The sequence below is a fragment of the Topomyia yanbarensis genome, chromosome 3, assembly GCF_030247195.1.
Source record: "Topomyia yanbarensis strain Yona2022 chromosome 3, ASM3024719v1, whole genome shotgun sequence".
NCBI lineage: Eukaryota > Metazoa > Arthropoda > Insecta > Diptera > Culicidae > Topomyia > Topomyia yanbarensis.
The window spans coordinates 391,623,271-391,640,099 of NC_080672.1; the positions used below are offsets into that span (position 1 = coordinate 391,623,271).

Consider the following 16,829-nt stretch of genomic DNA (forward strand, 5'->3'; position numbering starts at 1 on the left):
TTTGACATAGTATGGAATTTAAAAACATGTATAAAGTTATTATTAGAAAAACTTTTTTACCGATAAGTTCTCCATCATACAATCACATTCAAAATATTTCTTTTCTCTATAGGTTTCCTATATGTTTCTATGTTTATGTTTCTTTTCCTATATGTTTCTAAAATATAAAAAATTAGAAAAAAAAGGGTTTTTTTGCGATTTAAATTTTGAACACAAATTTTTGTTTTTGTGAAAAATGACATTTTTTTCAGTGTATATTTTTTCGTACATTAATATTCATTCTCTGAAACTCGCTCTCAGAAAGTTTTGCTGTATAAAATACAGTAATAGAACAAAAAAAAGGAGAAATGATTACGCCCTTTTGAAAAATTGCTCTTGAATCAAAATATTGCAATTGTCAGAGAAAATAATGGAGACTCATAAACCGAACACAACTTCAAAGTTTCGTTCGAATCGACGATGGTCATATTTTGTGGTCAGCTGGTTTCTCATGGAATCCTTCTCATATGAAAATTGATAGTTGGTAGTTTGATGGGCTCTAGCAGACGAACCAAGTTGAATTCGAGTAATTCCTTTCTTGAGCATATTTTTCTAATCTTAGAGATCCGAAAGACGCATTTTTTTATTTTTTTAAATGTTGCGCTGTCAGACCCCCTTAAGAGAAATTTAAACTAAATAATCAGAAAGGGTTATGAGGCTATATCTAGCGACTAAAGTAGAATATTTTAAGAGCTTCGATTTCTTAGAAGGAAAGACAAATAAAAATGTCCCGATTTTGTCAATGTCGCTGTTTTGGCAGCCCTAAATTCACCACGGGGGTGATAAAAACTGGTCTTCACTGTAATGCAGTCTTCAGAACTATTCTCGAGCTCCGTACGTTCGCGCATTCGACGCAACACTTTGCTGCTTGTCGAAATCAAAAAGTGAATTAGATATTAATATATCCTAAATTAAATCAATCAACACCGAATGTAATTTAATTGTCCAATAATTAAAGTTGGTCAAAAATGTAATCCACTAAAATCACACAATCGACTACGTATCATTAGCCGCATCTGTTAGGGGCCCCACATAGCATATAACTTAATTATCCAATTATTTTATTCCATTGTCTGAACAGTTATAATAAAATCAACTACGCTACTGTGTAGTGTTGTCGAAGCCCAAGTACATACAAGAAAATCTGAAAATGTTCAATACTTCTTTGGCAACTATAGAGCTGTGGGGGCGATTGCTTTCTACCCACAGCATCACGGAGGGTTCCGCGGAAACTCCGTCATAATTGTCCTTTTGCTTTTGTTGTTTGGATTAGGTTCTAACAAAAAAAAGCACCCGAAAGTGCGCATGTCGTCACCCAACAGAGCACTATCAAGCATGAGAGAGAGAAGAATGTACCTAGGAAAATTGCATTCACTTGCAGCATAAAAGCTGCTCTCTCAGTGGTTCGACCCGATGTCGCGTAAATGGTATTTACCAGAGTAGAATGGAGTAAAACTAGTCACATTAGTTCAATAAGTTTTCATTCCATTGTTTTCTTAAATCAATAAAATGCTTTTGCAATCTGATTTTCAAGATAAAAAGGTTTTTATAGCTCAGACAATGGGTAGAACTTTACACCACGAATTCCGACTATGCCGGCACGAAACGAAAAACACATTTTTCCTTCGAACAACGGCATCTTCCTTCGGGCGGAAACATAACAGCGTAACATAGTTTAAACAAAACGGGCTCGCTCCTACGCTACACCTGTTCATTTTTTTTTCAAGGGTACACAAATGTCGAGAACATTTTGGTAGGCGCAAGTCCCCAAACCTTCACCCATTTCTGGGAGCTGCTTTCACGGCCCGGCGGCGGCTTCGGTGGAGTGTCCTTTTGTGAATGGAAACGAAGTGCCTTTGTTATTCGCGCCGGAAGCGAGAGGAGTGACACTCGTCCCCGAGTGAGAGCGAAAGAGAGAACGGTTAACAGCTTTCGTTCGAATAAAGGCAGACTTGTAGCATAGTATCAAATTTTCCTTTGCCGTGAAATCGTGGGTGTTGTGCAGGAATTTCGGGTGGTTCGTTTATGTGCCGAATTTGTGAATCCTTCCCTGATCCGCGAGTCGAAAGAATCTTATCAGAGTGCTGTAGGAAGCTGGAGCTGTGAATAATTCGATCTTAATTGGGGTAGGGTAGTGTGGCGAAAATCTAGCGAAAATCGACGTCAGCGGTTGTCGGGTGTAGCGAATAGTTAAAAAAATCTCAGTTACGGTGTTAATCCAATTATATAATCAGCTGTTGCTGAAAGTTTTCAGAAAACCAAGATAAAGCAAGCGTCTTACCGAAAGTGTGTGTGTGTATGAATTAGTGCAAGTTGCGGAACGATATGGGATCGTCACGTCCAACGTTGGACTATCTGCTTGAGATGAGTGAACCAGAGTCACGTTCCAGTTCGCCGGCCGGTGGTCTTGGCGGTGAGGAACTGAAACAGCAACAGGCAGAAGAGGAAGAAGAATGCGACCGTACGCAAAATGAGCAAAGGGACGCCGTGGACGAGCAACAGTCAGGCACGGCTCCGGATTCATCAACAGTAGCGCCCAACAAAAAGGTTTGTGGTACAATTGCACTATCCGCATCGTTGCCGTGGATTGCTATGGTAACAGTGGCTCTCAAAGTGAATTTGGGTCCACAATAGAAAAGTATATTTTTTGCAGAGAATTTAATGCAAACCTTTGTTGTCGCTGGTATAAGAATGTCCTCGGTTGTATTTATCCGTAACATTTGATGGGATCATTCAATTTTGATTGTTGGAGCACCGTTGTAAAATTTCATTTAAGAGGGTGACCTGCTGTACAGGAACGAAAAAAATCAAGCTTTTATTAGGGGAGAGTCGTCAGGGTTACGTCACTTTTTAACGTTTCCCTGTATTTTTTGTTTGTATTCCAATAATCACAATGCTGTCGTATTATCTAAAGCTTGGGACAGTCATAAGAAGTTCGCAATAAGCTTGAATTGCCGCGTTTCTTAAAAAAAGTTATTACCGACACAATTTCTTAAGAAAAGTTATTACCGATACAACCCCTGTGACATTGAAAATACAGTTTTTTTACCATTGTGCAATATAATTCGCGAACACATACATATGAATCTACTGTTACTATCGACTCATGTCAGGACTTCATTGGTCAATATTATTTCGCTCGTTAAATCATAGCTATACACAACACTTTAATTTTTTAGCTATTCGAAAATCAACGAAATATTCCGAAAATATTATTATTTAAACAAATCTTTCTTCGGAAATATTGCAAACGTTGCTCAATCAATTGGCTAATCTAACTAATATAACAACAAATTAAAGTAGTTGGTGCGGAGATCATAGTGTCGAATAGTGAAATATAGATAATTTTGCCAGGGGCGGCGAAACACTTTACGCCCGAGTGGATAAAAATCGTAGAGTGAGGGGCCCATTAGAAAGGATTTTCCCTTTTCGCAATGCACACGCTTACATTACATTCACATTAAATTACGTTTGTTTATGCAAATTGAATTGTGGTACACAGAAAAAAATATTTTGTAATTTTAAGTTTATTTTCATGGACATATTTGGAGCATGAATATAAATGTAAAGTTATGTTCCACCACAAATACACACGACTTGTCGTGCTTTCTTCAACGAATTTTATTATAATTTTACACGTGGATTGAAAATTACAGTTTCTTTAAACGGAAAGCCAATGCACTTCAATGTATTTTTACTCGAATATTGCTGTAAAATGAATAACATGTAATATTACACGAATGAAAGTATAAAATTGTATGCTGTTTAATGCTCCAATTGATTTTAACGTAATTTTCAATCAAATTTTGGATTCAATCGTTGTATGTTTACATTCGTATTGATTTACATGTCGTTTAAATTTCATTATTTTCTGGTGTGTACATCGATGTTTTCAAATGAGTGTAATGCGAGATACATGCTTTGAACATCTAAATTTTTTGAAATGGTTGAAAATTTCGAGTGGGTAATTACCCACTCGGTTATTTTCGAGTGGGTAGTACTACCCATACTACCCACGCTTTCCGCCGGCTCTGAATTTTGCTTAAGGGGGGTGTATTAGACCTGTTTACCCTATGCAGAAGCCGTCTCCACTCCACTCGGTCCATTGCTGTTTGTCGCCAGCCTCGCAGTCTTCGAAGGTTCCGCAGGTCGTCCTCTATCTGGTCGATCCACCATGCTCGCTTTGCGCCCCGTCTTCTTGTTCCTGTAGGGTTGTCCAGCCCACCGCAAACGTCCTATTTTTGCGGTATGCGCGATAGATGATTCTTCCAGCAGCTGATGCAACTCATGGTTCATTCGCCTGCGCCACATTCTGTCTTCCATCTGCACGCCACCATAGATGGTATGCAACACCTTTCGTTCGAAAACTCCAAGGGCGCGTTGGTCCTCCACGAGCATAGTCCAGGTCTTGTGGCCGTAGAGGATCACCGGTCTTATCAACGTCTTGTAGATAATTAACTTCGTTCGGCGGCAAATTTTGTTCGACCAGACCGTCCTCCGGAGTCCAAAATAGGCACAATTTCCCGCCAAGATCCGTCTCTGAATTTCTCTGGTGGTATCATTGTCGGTGGTTATCAGTTCACATTGTCGTCTCTAGAACCTCTTCCTGTCATGCATTTTGTCTTCGTAACGTTGATGGCAAGTATAACCCTTCTGGCCTCAGTCTTCAGTCTGATGTACGTTTCTGACATCGCCTCAAAGTTCCGTGCCGTTATATCAATGTCGTCGGCGAAACCAAGAAGCTGGACGGACTTCCTGAAGATCGTGCCACTCGTGTCTATCCCCGCTCTCCTTATTACACCTTCTAACGCAACGTTAAACAGCAGGCACGATCGACCATCCGCTTGCCGTAATCCTCTTCGAGATTCAAAGGGACTCGAGAATGTCCCTGATACTCGAACAACGCACATCACCCGATCCATCATCGCTTTGACTAATCGTGTTAGCTTATCTGGAAAACCGTACTCGTGCATTATCTGCCGTAGCTGATCTCGATCGATTGTGTCATACGCCGATTTGAAATCGATGAACAAATGATGTGTGGACACGTTGTATTCGCGGCACTTCTGCAGAACCTGCCGAATCGTGAACATTTGGTCCGTGATGGCGCGGGAACCCATGAATCCCGCTTGGTAGTGCCCCACGAACTCCCTTGCAAATGGTGACAATCGGCGGCAAAGAATTTGAAAGAGGACCTTGTAGGCGGCGCTAAGTAGTGTGATCGCGCGGTAGTTGCACCAATCCAGCTTGTCACCCTTTTTGTAGATTGGGCACACGACACCCTCCATCCACTCCACCGGAAGAATCTCATCCTCCCAAATTTTGGCGATTACCCAGTGCAGCGCTCTAGCCAGTGTTTCACCACCGTATTTTAATAGTTCGCTGGGTAATTGATCTACACCGGCAGCTTTGTTGTTTTTCAGCCGAACGATCTTTTCCTTGTCTTCTTGGAGATCAGTTGCCGGCAGCCTATCGTCTTCTGCGCGTGCTCCAAGATCCGCCTCCGTCCTCTGCTACTTCACCGTTGAGGTGCTCGTCATAGTACTGCTTCCATCTCTAAATCACCTCACACTCGTTCGTAAGAAGGTTGCCGTCTAAGTCCTTGCACATATCGGCTTACGGAACGTAGCCTTTGCGTGAACTGTTCAGCTTCTCGTAGAACTTCCGTGTGTCGTTTACACGGTACAGTTGTTTCATCGCTTCGCGATCTCGTTGGCGCTTCTTTCTCCGGAGGACCGAGGTTTGTCTGTTACGTGCTTGTTTGTATCGCTCCACATTCTGTCTCGTTCGGTGCTGCAGCATCCTCGCCCGTGCTGCTTCTCCTCTATTAACTGCTTACATTTGTCATTGTACCAGTCGTTTCCTTGATTCGGCAACGCTGTACCTAGTGCCGCTATGGCCGAACGGATCTCCCTCCAGCCATCTTCAAGAGTAGCTGCGCCCAGCTGTTCTTCTGTGGATAGTGCTGCTTCCAGCCGCTGTGCGCAGTCTTGGGCAACCCCGGCGTCCCGAAGTTGCACGATGTTGGCCCTTGGCGTTCGACTACGACGAGTGTTGTACACCGTCGAGAGTTTTGAGCGCATGCATACTGCAACTAGGTAATGGTCCGAATCTATATTCGCACTGGGGTAGGTACGAACGTTAGTGATATCAGAGAAGAATCGTCGATTAGAACGTGATCGATTTGGTTTTCGGTGCGTTGGTTAGGTGATCTCCAGGTGGCTTTGTGGATATCTTTGCGGGAGAAGAAGGTACTTCGGATTACCATGCCATGGGAGGTTGCGAAGGTCACGCATCGCTGACCGTTGTCATTCAATACGGTGTGCAAGCTGTTTGGCCCGATTACCGGTCTAAACATTACCTCTCGTCCTACCTGAGCGTTCATATCACCGTTGACGATTTTCCCGTCCCGTTGCGAACAGCCGTCGTACACCTCCTCCAGTTTCGCATAGAACGCTTCTCGTTGTCGGGTCTCCCATCGTGTGGGCAGTGTACGTTGATGATGCTGTAGTTGAAGAAATGGCCTTTGATCCTCAACTTACACATCGTTGCGTTGATCGGAGTCCATCCAATCACGCGTTGATGCATCCTACCCAGCACTAAAAAGCCGGTTCCCTGTGATGCATTTAATCTCATACAGAAAGCATTTCAATAAATTTTTTGTTAAAAATTGAACATTTAGGCTGAAGTATCTTGAATATGTTCTAATTCAGGATTTTAATTAAATCGTTTCCCTCATAAAATCAACTAAATTTAGGTTCGAATTCCGACAACCAGATGCATCTAACAGCTAAAATAAAAGTACGGCGTCTATGAAACTTGCTTCGTCTTCCTCGGAAAATGTCATCCGTTTCAAAGACACAAGTCCCCACCAGAGTGCACTAAAGCACACTTATACAGTATTGATTCCGCCGCTGCAATCGTTCAATTCTGTATGTGTTTAACCGTTAGCATCCAGTCACGGTCGCCCGCCAATGCAAAAGAGGAAATTGTAGAGCAAATGGATTGTGGTGCCGTGCTGATACCATTTCGCTGATAGCCCAAACAGAATAGCACCGGACTGTGCTGTGTGCCGTACAAATCACCATCGAGTGAGTGCACGGTGCGATGAATCGAAATGGAATTAATTTCTGTGCTGTTTCTGCGCTTGTCACGTGGGCTCATTTGTATTTGTCCTATAGGCAGAAACGAGATTCGCTGCAGCCGAGACCTACATTCCTGTCCTACAACGCAGAAAGGACAGTATTTGCATGTGAACATGTGAACATGTGAACGGTTCTCCAATTTCGTGGTCGTCTCAGTGTACAATCTAATCGGACGTTTGTTTGGTTTGTCAATGTCAGTAAAATGTGTTTAGAATGCTGACCGACAGAACGGAAGCTGTATTATTAGTTCATTAATTCAGGCAGTTTTGTCTTTTATTATTCAATGACGTGACTGTAGAAAAGTAGTCGAGAGATACATTGACGCGATGGTGTGCAGAATCTCATGGATGGCATCAAGGGAAGAGTTCGAGAACTTTTCAGGAAGAAAATGTAGACGACTTACAACGGCCGGTCAAGAGCCGATCCGGAAAAAAATTTCGGAGAGGTCCGAAATTTCGATTTTGAAATGTTAATTGTACAATACGTAAAATGTAATACCGTCATTTAATTAAAATCCGTTTTGGTGGTCGAATCTGGTTTGGAATGATTTTGAGTGCAGAACGAATTTAAAATATAAACTATTTTAAAATTTCTCAAGAAGGTAAAAATTTTCGGGGGGTCCGAACCCCCAGGACCCTCCCCCTGGATCCGCCACTATCGAAGGTACCAAATTTTGCTTTAGAAACCTAAAGGGTTTATGTTCTGTGAATCAGAATCGTTCTTTATTCTAACTGTAGATATCATGAAAATCGGTTTGTATTGTGTTCCTTTTTTGCCACGTTAGTATCGAAAATCCAATATTATGTGGATATGGGTTTACCAACACTCGACATTTATAGGCCAATAGCCTCAATCGGTTTGATGGCTGAGACATTCGTCACTTGCTATGCCCCATAATGGAGTAGAAAAGAAGAGAAAAACAATCATCGGTCTGCGGCCACCCCAAACTTGATCGATGCTGGCTCACTGCCAAAGGAAACAAACATAGATTGACACACAAACCACACAACACATCTATTGCCATTCCTGCATGATGACTGTTTGTTTGAACTTTTGGTTTAACAAGCGATTATTTCACACTCGGTTTATTTTTATTGTCCGGTGGGATACCTATATCAGACCCACCTCAACCAAACTGTCCCCTTGGATTCTGATTGGTGTCGCTCGCGCGAGTCAACAATTGAACTGACGCGGTGTTCCGGAGCGTTATATCCATACCTATGTCATATTTCACATTTAGAACGACCCACAGCGAATGGCGGTACTTTTGACTTTGAAATTCTGTCTCTCCTTTTGGCCCTCCGTGGTTACTAAATACGTGTCGGTATGTGGTAGGTCATTTTCCGGAGGCTCGTTATGTTCAACAAAAATCCCAACCGGCTACAGAACACATGTGGCCAGAATCGGGTGATCTGGTGGTTCTGGTGACATTCGAGATGGAAGACAATATGCGCACGGTTGGTTTGAATATTTGAACATGCGGTACAGCCACCAGAGCGAGTGCTTGAGGGAGCTGTCGAATAAATAACTTAGATTAATTCGAGAGTCATTTTTTCGGGTCTAAAGAGTGTCGTTAAGAGGATAACTTAAACAAGCGATAAATTTTGTGAACAATAAAAATAAATAAATTGTCGTTTTATTGTGGGATAAATTAAAGATTAATGACACCGGTGGGCAACAATGAAATGTTCGGTTATCCAGGTGCGACTGGCTGATGCTGTGTGTGTTGCATTTACACTGGCTACATATAAAATATGCATGTTGGAAGTTCCAGGATGTTGAGCTCAAATACTATATTCTTTTGGTGAGCCAGAAAAATGCTTGGAACATGCCAAATATTTAGATGATCAATTTCTGCCAACCTTCATTTTTTGCCTTTCTCATGAAAGCATAAGAGTCCCATATGGAAAAACATTTTCATTGAGCCTTATGGATGGGACCTACGTTTTGGTATTTTTTTCGATATTTTCTAAACAAACCTGGTAATCTTATTGGTTTTCCATTCAAAGAAACTGTAATTTTCAATCCACGTGTAAAATTATAATAAAATTCGTTAAAGAAAGCACGACAAGTCGTGTGTATTTGTGGTGGAACTTAATTTTACATTTATATTCATGCTCCAAATATGTTCATGAAAATAACCTTAAAATTACAAAATATTTTTTTCTGTGTAACTTAATTTCGACAAAAATCCATATGAGACTCTTATGCTTTTATAGGCAGTATAGAAAGGTTATGCAATCGGTCGGAATTTCGACTTCACAATGGAGGCCCGCGGGGCCGAATCTCATATACCATTCAACTCAGTTCGTCGAGATCGGAAAAAGTCTGTATGTGTGTGTACGTCTGTATGTATGTGTCAACCAATCTTACCGATTTTTCTCAGAGATGGCCGGACCGATTTGCACAAACTTAGTCTCAAATGAAAGGTACAATCTTTCCATTGGTCGCTATTGATTTTTGTCGTGACTAACGACTTACCTTTCAATATAGGGGCCCCCTTTCAAAATTTCGGAAGAAAAATGATGTAAGATTTTGAACGCTTATATCTTTTGTTGTACTGAATGGATTTAATCAATTTCTTCGGCATTTTGTCGAAAAATTTTGTACCAATGTTGTATTAAATTTTGGAATATGTAGGACATTCATTATCAACGGAAAAATAGTGTTTTGAAAAATCTTTCGAAAACGACTCGGAAAAGTGAAAATTTTCAGCCCATCCCGCACAGAGCCGCCAATATGGTGCACCAACCGAACAATAAAATGATGAAAAGTTTTAAATATAGGTCCACTACATGTTTGTCCCTATGATTATTCGCATTGGGTTGCTTGACGAGAGTAGTTGGTGGGGGAAAGCCGGCATATTCGTTTTGGATATGCCATTAGAAACCGGACGGAAAGGAAAGACTCATGCACGGCACGAGAACGAGCGAGAAAGCGATAGTAGTGCATATTAGCGAAAGTGTTACGTACATTTTGAACCTTAATAACAGGTTTTCGAAAATCCTTCCAAGAAAATCAGTGAATGTGGCAACTCTACCACTAAGCGAAAGCTACACCAAAACGAATGATGAAAATATTTTTATTTATCGCACAAAAGGATGGCCTTCCATCTGCAATGAAAAGTTAATAAATAGAAACGCCTTGAAGCAAAGCGTGCTCATTCGGTGTGATCTGCGAAAGGGGAATGATCATATGTGTGTACGCAGTAAAACAATCGTCGGCAAGGTTTGAATCGTTTCAAAAGATTCTCGTCTTGTATCAACATAGTGATCTGCAAACCGTCCTTATTAGGACGAATGAAAAATGGAAAAAGATGGGTTGGTAATGTATATGACATAACAGGGGTGTGGTGACCACATTTCGAAATTATTTTAAATCTTGCAAAGCATAAATTGACATAATTTCAATGATTGTTCCTATATGAATGAAATGATAAATTTTCAGGTCAACGCGTCAATAACTTTGCAATTTATAGAACAATTTTATATTTTTAGTTATCAAATATTAACTGTCATCTCTTCCAAACAACTTAACCCTCTGCAGTCAACCCCGTGGTTTTGCAGGGTTAAGAAGAATCATTGCAAAATGTCCAATACACGATTTTATGTTGTTACCTCCACTAAAACACTTCAGAACACTCCCACCTGTCATACATGTACATTGTCTGCTTGTTGAAATCATTATATGAAATTATTGACTCGGTAATAAAATTGTTTTACTGAATATACTAACGAACGGGATCCCCAGGAAAATTTTGCTGAGCCTGGTGAATCGAACTTAATGCGTAAAATTTAGCCAATTTGAAAGAAATACAAGCAGAATTTGATGATGATGAATATGATCATCGCGGTTATGTCCCGGACATTACCCGCCCCCAGTTTCTCGCTAAGCGTGTTCATTGCTGTACGCTAGGAAAAAGATTCCGATGGTTGTTTCGAGAGATTTTAACATTGATATTTCAAAGCAAGAAAATATGAAATTCTCAACGAGCTTAGAATCCAGCGCATCCCCTATCAACGCAGACGCCAACAATAAAGGTTCTTTTCAGAACCACCATAATTATTATAAAGAACTAGCTAATACCCATCGCGCGTTGTAGCGATTTTTAACGAAATAGGAGGAAACCACAATTTGTTCCAAAACGCCATCTGGCGGGCAGATAATCTCTAACTAATAGCACACAAACACGCCCCATAACAAATACCTACTGTGTGCAAATTTTTACGGAAATCGGTTAAGCCGTTTGGGAGTCTATAAATCATATACATACAAACTTTGACTTTTATATATATAACTAGCTAATACCCATCGCGCGTTGCTGCGACTTTCAATGAAATATGAGGAAAACACAATTTGTTCCGAAGCGCCATCTGGCGGGCAGATAATCTCCAACTAATAGCATACAAACACGCCCCATACCAAATACCTACTGTGTGCAATTTTTTACGGAAATCGGTTAAGCCGTTTGGGAGTCTATAAATCATATACATACAAACTTTGACTTTTATATATATATATATATATATATATATATATATATATATATATATATATATATATATATATATATATATATATATATATATATATATATATATATATATATATATATATATATATATATATATATATATATATATATATATATATATATATATATATAGATATATATATATATATATATATATATATATATATATATATATATATATATATATATATATATATATATATATATATATATATATATATATATATATATATATATATATATATATATATATATATATATATATATATATATAGATAACTTGAAACATTCCCACATATTTCATTGAGTATCATTTGATTTGAATTACAAGTCAAACGAGTAGTCACGACACTCCGGTTATGTCCTAGACATTACCCACCCATATTTTTCTTATTGATCCGACTTCCGGTTCCGGAGTTACGGGTTGAAGAGTACGTTCACACTGCAAATTTCCATATAAACTGGTACCACCATGATTATGCAACACATATTAAAATGTGTGTAACATTACTTGGATTTGCGTGTCTAGATCACTAATGACCCATCGAAGTAGCTTTGATCACATTGGTCACCTATGACGGTTCTTGAAGCCAACGGGGAACTTTCCGAGTCCCTAAGTTAATATCATACTTATTTATCATCGAATTCTTTGCCGATTTTTACTTGTTCTTAAATGAAAGGTACAGCGTTCTCATTAGTTGTGACTCAATTTCTAATTGGTCCTACTTCCGGAATTACAGGGTGATGAGTACGAACTCGCAGCTAATCCCGATTGCAACATATACAACGATGAATGTATAAAGGTAAAATTTTTCCAAAATGTGACCACAACTGCTTGGATTTGTCACTGACAGTCATCCAAAGTCTCTGTGGCCACATTGGCCACCATCGACGGTTCCGGAAGCCCCTGCGGAAGTGTCCAAACAAAGAATAACAGTTACACCGATTTCTCACTGTTGACTGGACCGATTTAGCCAAACTTAGTCTCAAATGAACGTTGCGTCCCCAAAAGCTGTTAATAAATATATTATCTCGATCCAACTTTCGGTTGCGGAGTTACGGGTTGTGGAGTGTGGTCACAGAGAAAACTCCTATTCAAACCGGTACCGCCATGAATGCAAAATGGATTTTTTTGCTAAAATCGGAACCAAACATTTTGCTTTTGCAGTTCTAGGTTCCTGATGGCCGATCGACATTTTGTTGGCCTCATTGACTGCCATAGACGGTTCTGGAAGTGCCCGAATAAATGGCCATCTTTCAAAATTATAAAACCCACATCAGTTTCTCGGATATGGTTGTGCCGATTTTCACAAGTCTCAAACGAAAGGTATAATATATTATTCCTATAGACTGCTATGAAATTTCGTACGGATCGTTTATATGGTTTCGGAAATATAGAATGAATTGTCCGGTTACATAAGAAATTCACATATCAGCTTGAACTAATTTTTTTTATTTCGAAGGGGGACCCAAAGAAATTCCGGAAATCGAATTCGTATTTTTGATGCCAAATGTCCTTAAAATGCGTGAAACTTAGTTTCAAATGAACGTTATAACGCTCCCATGAGCTGCTATTGAATTTTTAGTAGATCCAACTTCCAATGCCGGAGTTACGGGGGGTGGAGAGTACGGTCACACAGTAAAATCTCATATAAACTGGTAACACCACGGCGCCCGAGTGATGTAATACATATTCAATTAAGTTCAACATTACTTGGAGTTTCGGGTCTAGATCACTAATGACCTATCAAAGTAGCTTTGCCCACAATGGCCACCTATGACGGTTCCTGATCTCGCTAAGTTCCGTAGCTAATAGTTCCAGCGAATTCTTAACCAATTCTACAAACTTGATTTTAAATGAAAGATATAATACTTCCATTAACTGCTATTGAATTTCATTCAGTATTGACTTTTGGTTCCGGAGCAGAGGTGGGAAAATACCGGTTGAGTACCGGTATGGTAAACCAAATTTCCACACGTGTTTGTATTTCCTTTACATTGTGTGCGATCTTACCGCTGGTTGTGTTTCAACGAGACACGAAAACTAAACCGAGTTCTGTTTACACAGCACCGCGGTTTGGTTTGGATTTTCGTTTACCGGTGCACTAGTATGGGAGGGAAACACGAAAATAACGAAACCAAACTTCGGTTGTGTTGCGGTTGTGTATTCGGGTTGATGTTTATCGACTATGCTAGTGCTGCTAGTATTTTTATAAGGAATTCTAAATTTCTTTTAGGTTTAATATATGGCATTTTTTCGGTAATTGAAATACTGTCTTCAGACATCTTCCTGTTCAAATAAATTTTGTTCGTGGTCATGAACGGCGTTCCTTATCTCAATATTGCGACATTTTCATAATGATTTATCGTCAGGAAGTTTGCAATATGGGTATGTTTGGTATGTGAAACTGCCCAAAAATCGAAAGTAAAAAGAAATTTAATAATCTCCGCTATTTTTATATCTAAGATAGCAGATCAAAATTTTAGATGACGGTATATTCAAGATATTCTGTCATCTAGAATTACTCTAAAATTGATGCCTGCCGTCATTTGAAATCTGATATGGCGAGCTATACTACTGGCATTCAATAACCTTTTAATGGTACAAAATCATGGAACAAGGGTATTTTTGATATCAAAAAGTTGTCTAGAGATTGAAAATTGTTATTCGTCGCCAATTTGCATCCCAATATGGTGTTATTTTCACGACTATTATGTCAAGTATGTCAGCGTCGACATGTTGCTCATCAGGTTCGTGGCAGTCGTCCACTCATATATAGCTTTGATAAATGAGAAAGGCACAATTCTACCACTAGGTGGATTAAAAGTGGTTTTTTTTTATTTTCATTAACGTGACTTTAAATTATTTTCATTCGTCACGTTGCCAACCTTCATGTAAAAGTAAATATGCGACTCTGTAACTTTGTATTTATATTAAGGAAAATTGGTTGATCGATCATGGATTGTTAGTCATTTTATTTAGACTTGATTTTTAGTGCATTGTTTTTCTTATGATTTTTCTTGAATCAGCCTCTTTCATGACTATTTAAACTTTACAAATCGGTCAATGCTACCATTAATTTCCACAATCTTTCCCATAACAGAATTGCTTCCATTACAAGTCGTTCTAGCATTATTAGCAAAGCGATTTCCTTTACGTGTCTGGAGCACCCCAGAAAGCCTATAACCGTAGATAAAAATCCTGTTTTAATTCTCCTTTCTCATTTCGCCAATCTATGATTCCATGGCTAATTATGTTCGATGTAATTGTTGGTGCCCTCTATGTGGTCACAGGTGGAACTAAATTTTTTTTACCAAAACATAACTCTTATTATGTACTACTTATGTATAGTACTTATGTACTATAAATCTATAAACATACTATTGAGCTAAACCTAACGATTATTTCACAAAAATGTATAGGTGAGAATCGAGTACCAGTACTTAACATTAGAGTGGGACACGGTTAAATGAAAAAAAAAGTAAAATTTTACTCCGAGCAACTTTTTGGGTTACATTTGGGTCCTAAAACAATCGTGCAAATTCTTAGCTCGATCAGTGAAATTATATTTTTGCGCCCATGGTTTAATGTTTACATGGGAATTCGTATGGGAAAATTGATTTTCACAAATTAATTCCTCCAGGAGGCTCCCATTACACCCTAAAATTAAACCGACATGTGGTTTTAGTAGGAAATTTACCAGTGAAACAATGTCTCGAAGACTGCGATACGATCTGACGCTTGTGGTAAAACTTATTAAGCAGAAACCGATTGATGGTCTGATGATTGATAAAAAATTCTATTTTCATAGCATCACTGCTGTTGATATTGTATACAAAATTTTAAACTTTCTCTTATTGTGGACAAAAGAAGTCTCATTTTATTCCTAAAAAATATTGTGAAGTTACAAAACTACTCCGATCATTGATTTGGACTCGATAAGAGAATGTCAAAGAACATTGCATATGATGCGAAAGCCAACGGCAGTGGTGCTAGAAACAATGAATATTTTATCCTACTAAAACCACATATCGATTTATTTTTAGGAGGTAATGGGAGACTCCTGGAGGAATTAATTTGTGAAAATCAATTTTCCCATACGAATTCCCATGTAAGCTTTAAACCATGGGCGCAAAAACATAGTTTCACCGATCGAGCTGAGAATTCGCACGATTGTTTAAGGACCCAAATGTAACCCAAAAAGTTTCTCGGAGCAGGAATCTAATTTTGTCCCACCCTAATAACCATGCACTGCTAGGCCCCATGCAAAACTGACTCAGAAATCACTTCGTTAAAAGTTGAATAACTTATTTTAACAAAACCGGATTGACTAGCAGTGTTCGACAAAGTTGTAGACAATTAAATTGTCTTTCTTATTTTCACTTAGTGATAATACGATACATACAGTGCCAACTAGAGGCGAAAATGCGAGCTAGTGGGTTTTCTCAATGTAAATTGTCGAAAAATTCTATACAAACATCAAGAACGTTGGTCCGGTACATAAACTTGTCCGAATTTCTGCAAATTGGTGGGACTAGGTTGGGCCGATTGAGTTTTCGAAAATTCATTATTTTTCTGGGCAGTCTATTGAGGATTCATAGCATAGAGGGGTTACGAGGAAATATAGCTAAAAATATAGCTAATTAGAATGACCAATAGCATATGTACGTTATCGTCGGCTTCAGCTTTCGAAAGTAGCACAGTGTTTTAAAACGTCGTTTTCATGCTCAAAATTAGTAGCGTCTAAACCGTTGACTTTAGAGATATAGTTTGTTCGTAGAAGTTGTTGTTCTTATGATTGCGCATCCACAGGAGTATACCGTTCAGTGATTAATTCACCTATAAGTGATATACGAAATTTATTTTCCGAACTAATTAAGATAGAGACTTTGTGTCTTCAGCAAAGTTGTAGCAAATGTTACTACAAAAGAAATTGCTGAAGATACCATATATCTATCTTGAGTAGTTTACGAGTTATGGAACATATTATATGGAAGACCCCTTAAAATTAGTTTTTTCATGATAACTTTTTTAGACATTCTCGTATCTACTTGGAATCTTCCACAAAGTTATTTACGGTATCGAAACACATATTTTTGCCGAACATAGT

The 16,829-nt window shown here is 38.9% G+C and overlaps 1 protein-coding gene across 1 annotated transcript in view; it reads left to right on the top strand.

The window, feature by feature from the left end:
- Positions 1–1,988: 1,988 nt before the first annotated feature.
- Positions 1,989–16,829, top strand: part of LOC131693201 (breast cancer anti-estrogen resistance protein 1) — a 380,537-nt gene continuing 365,696 nt past the window's right edge. The window contains exon 1 of the mRNA XM_058980836.1: positions 1,989–2,586. Within this exon, the coding sequence (XP_058836819.1) occupies positions 2,365–2,586 (222 nt within the window). The 5' untranslated portion in view covers positions 1,989–2,364. The remainder of the gene's footprint in view (positions 2,587–16,829) is intronic.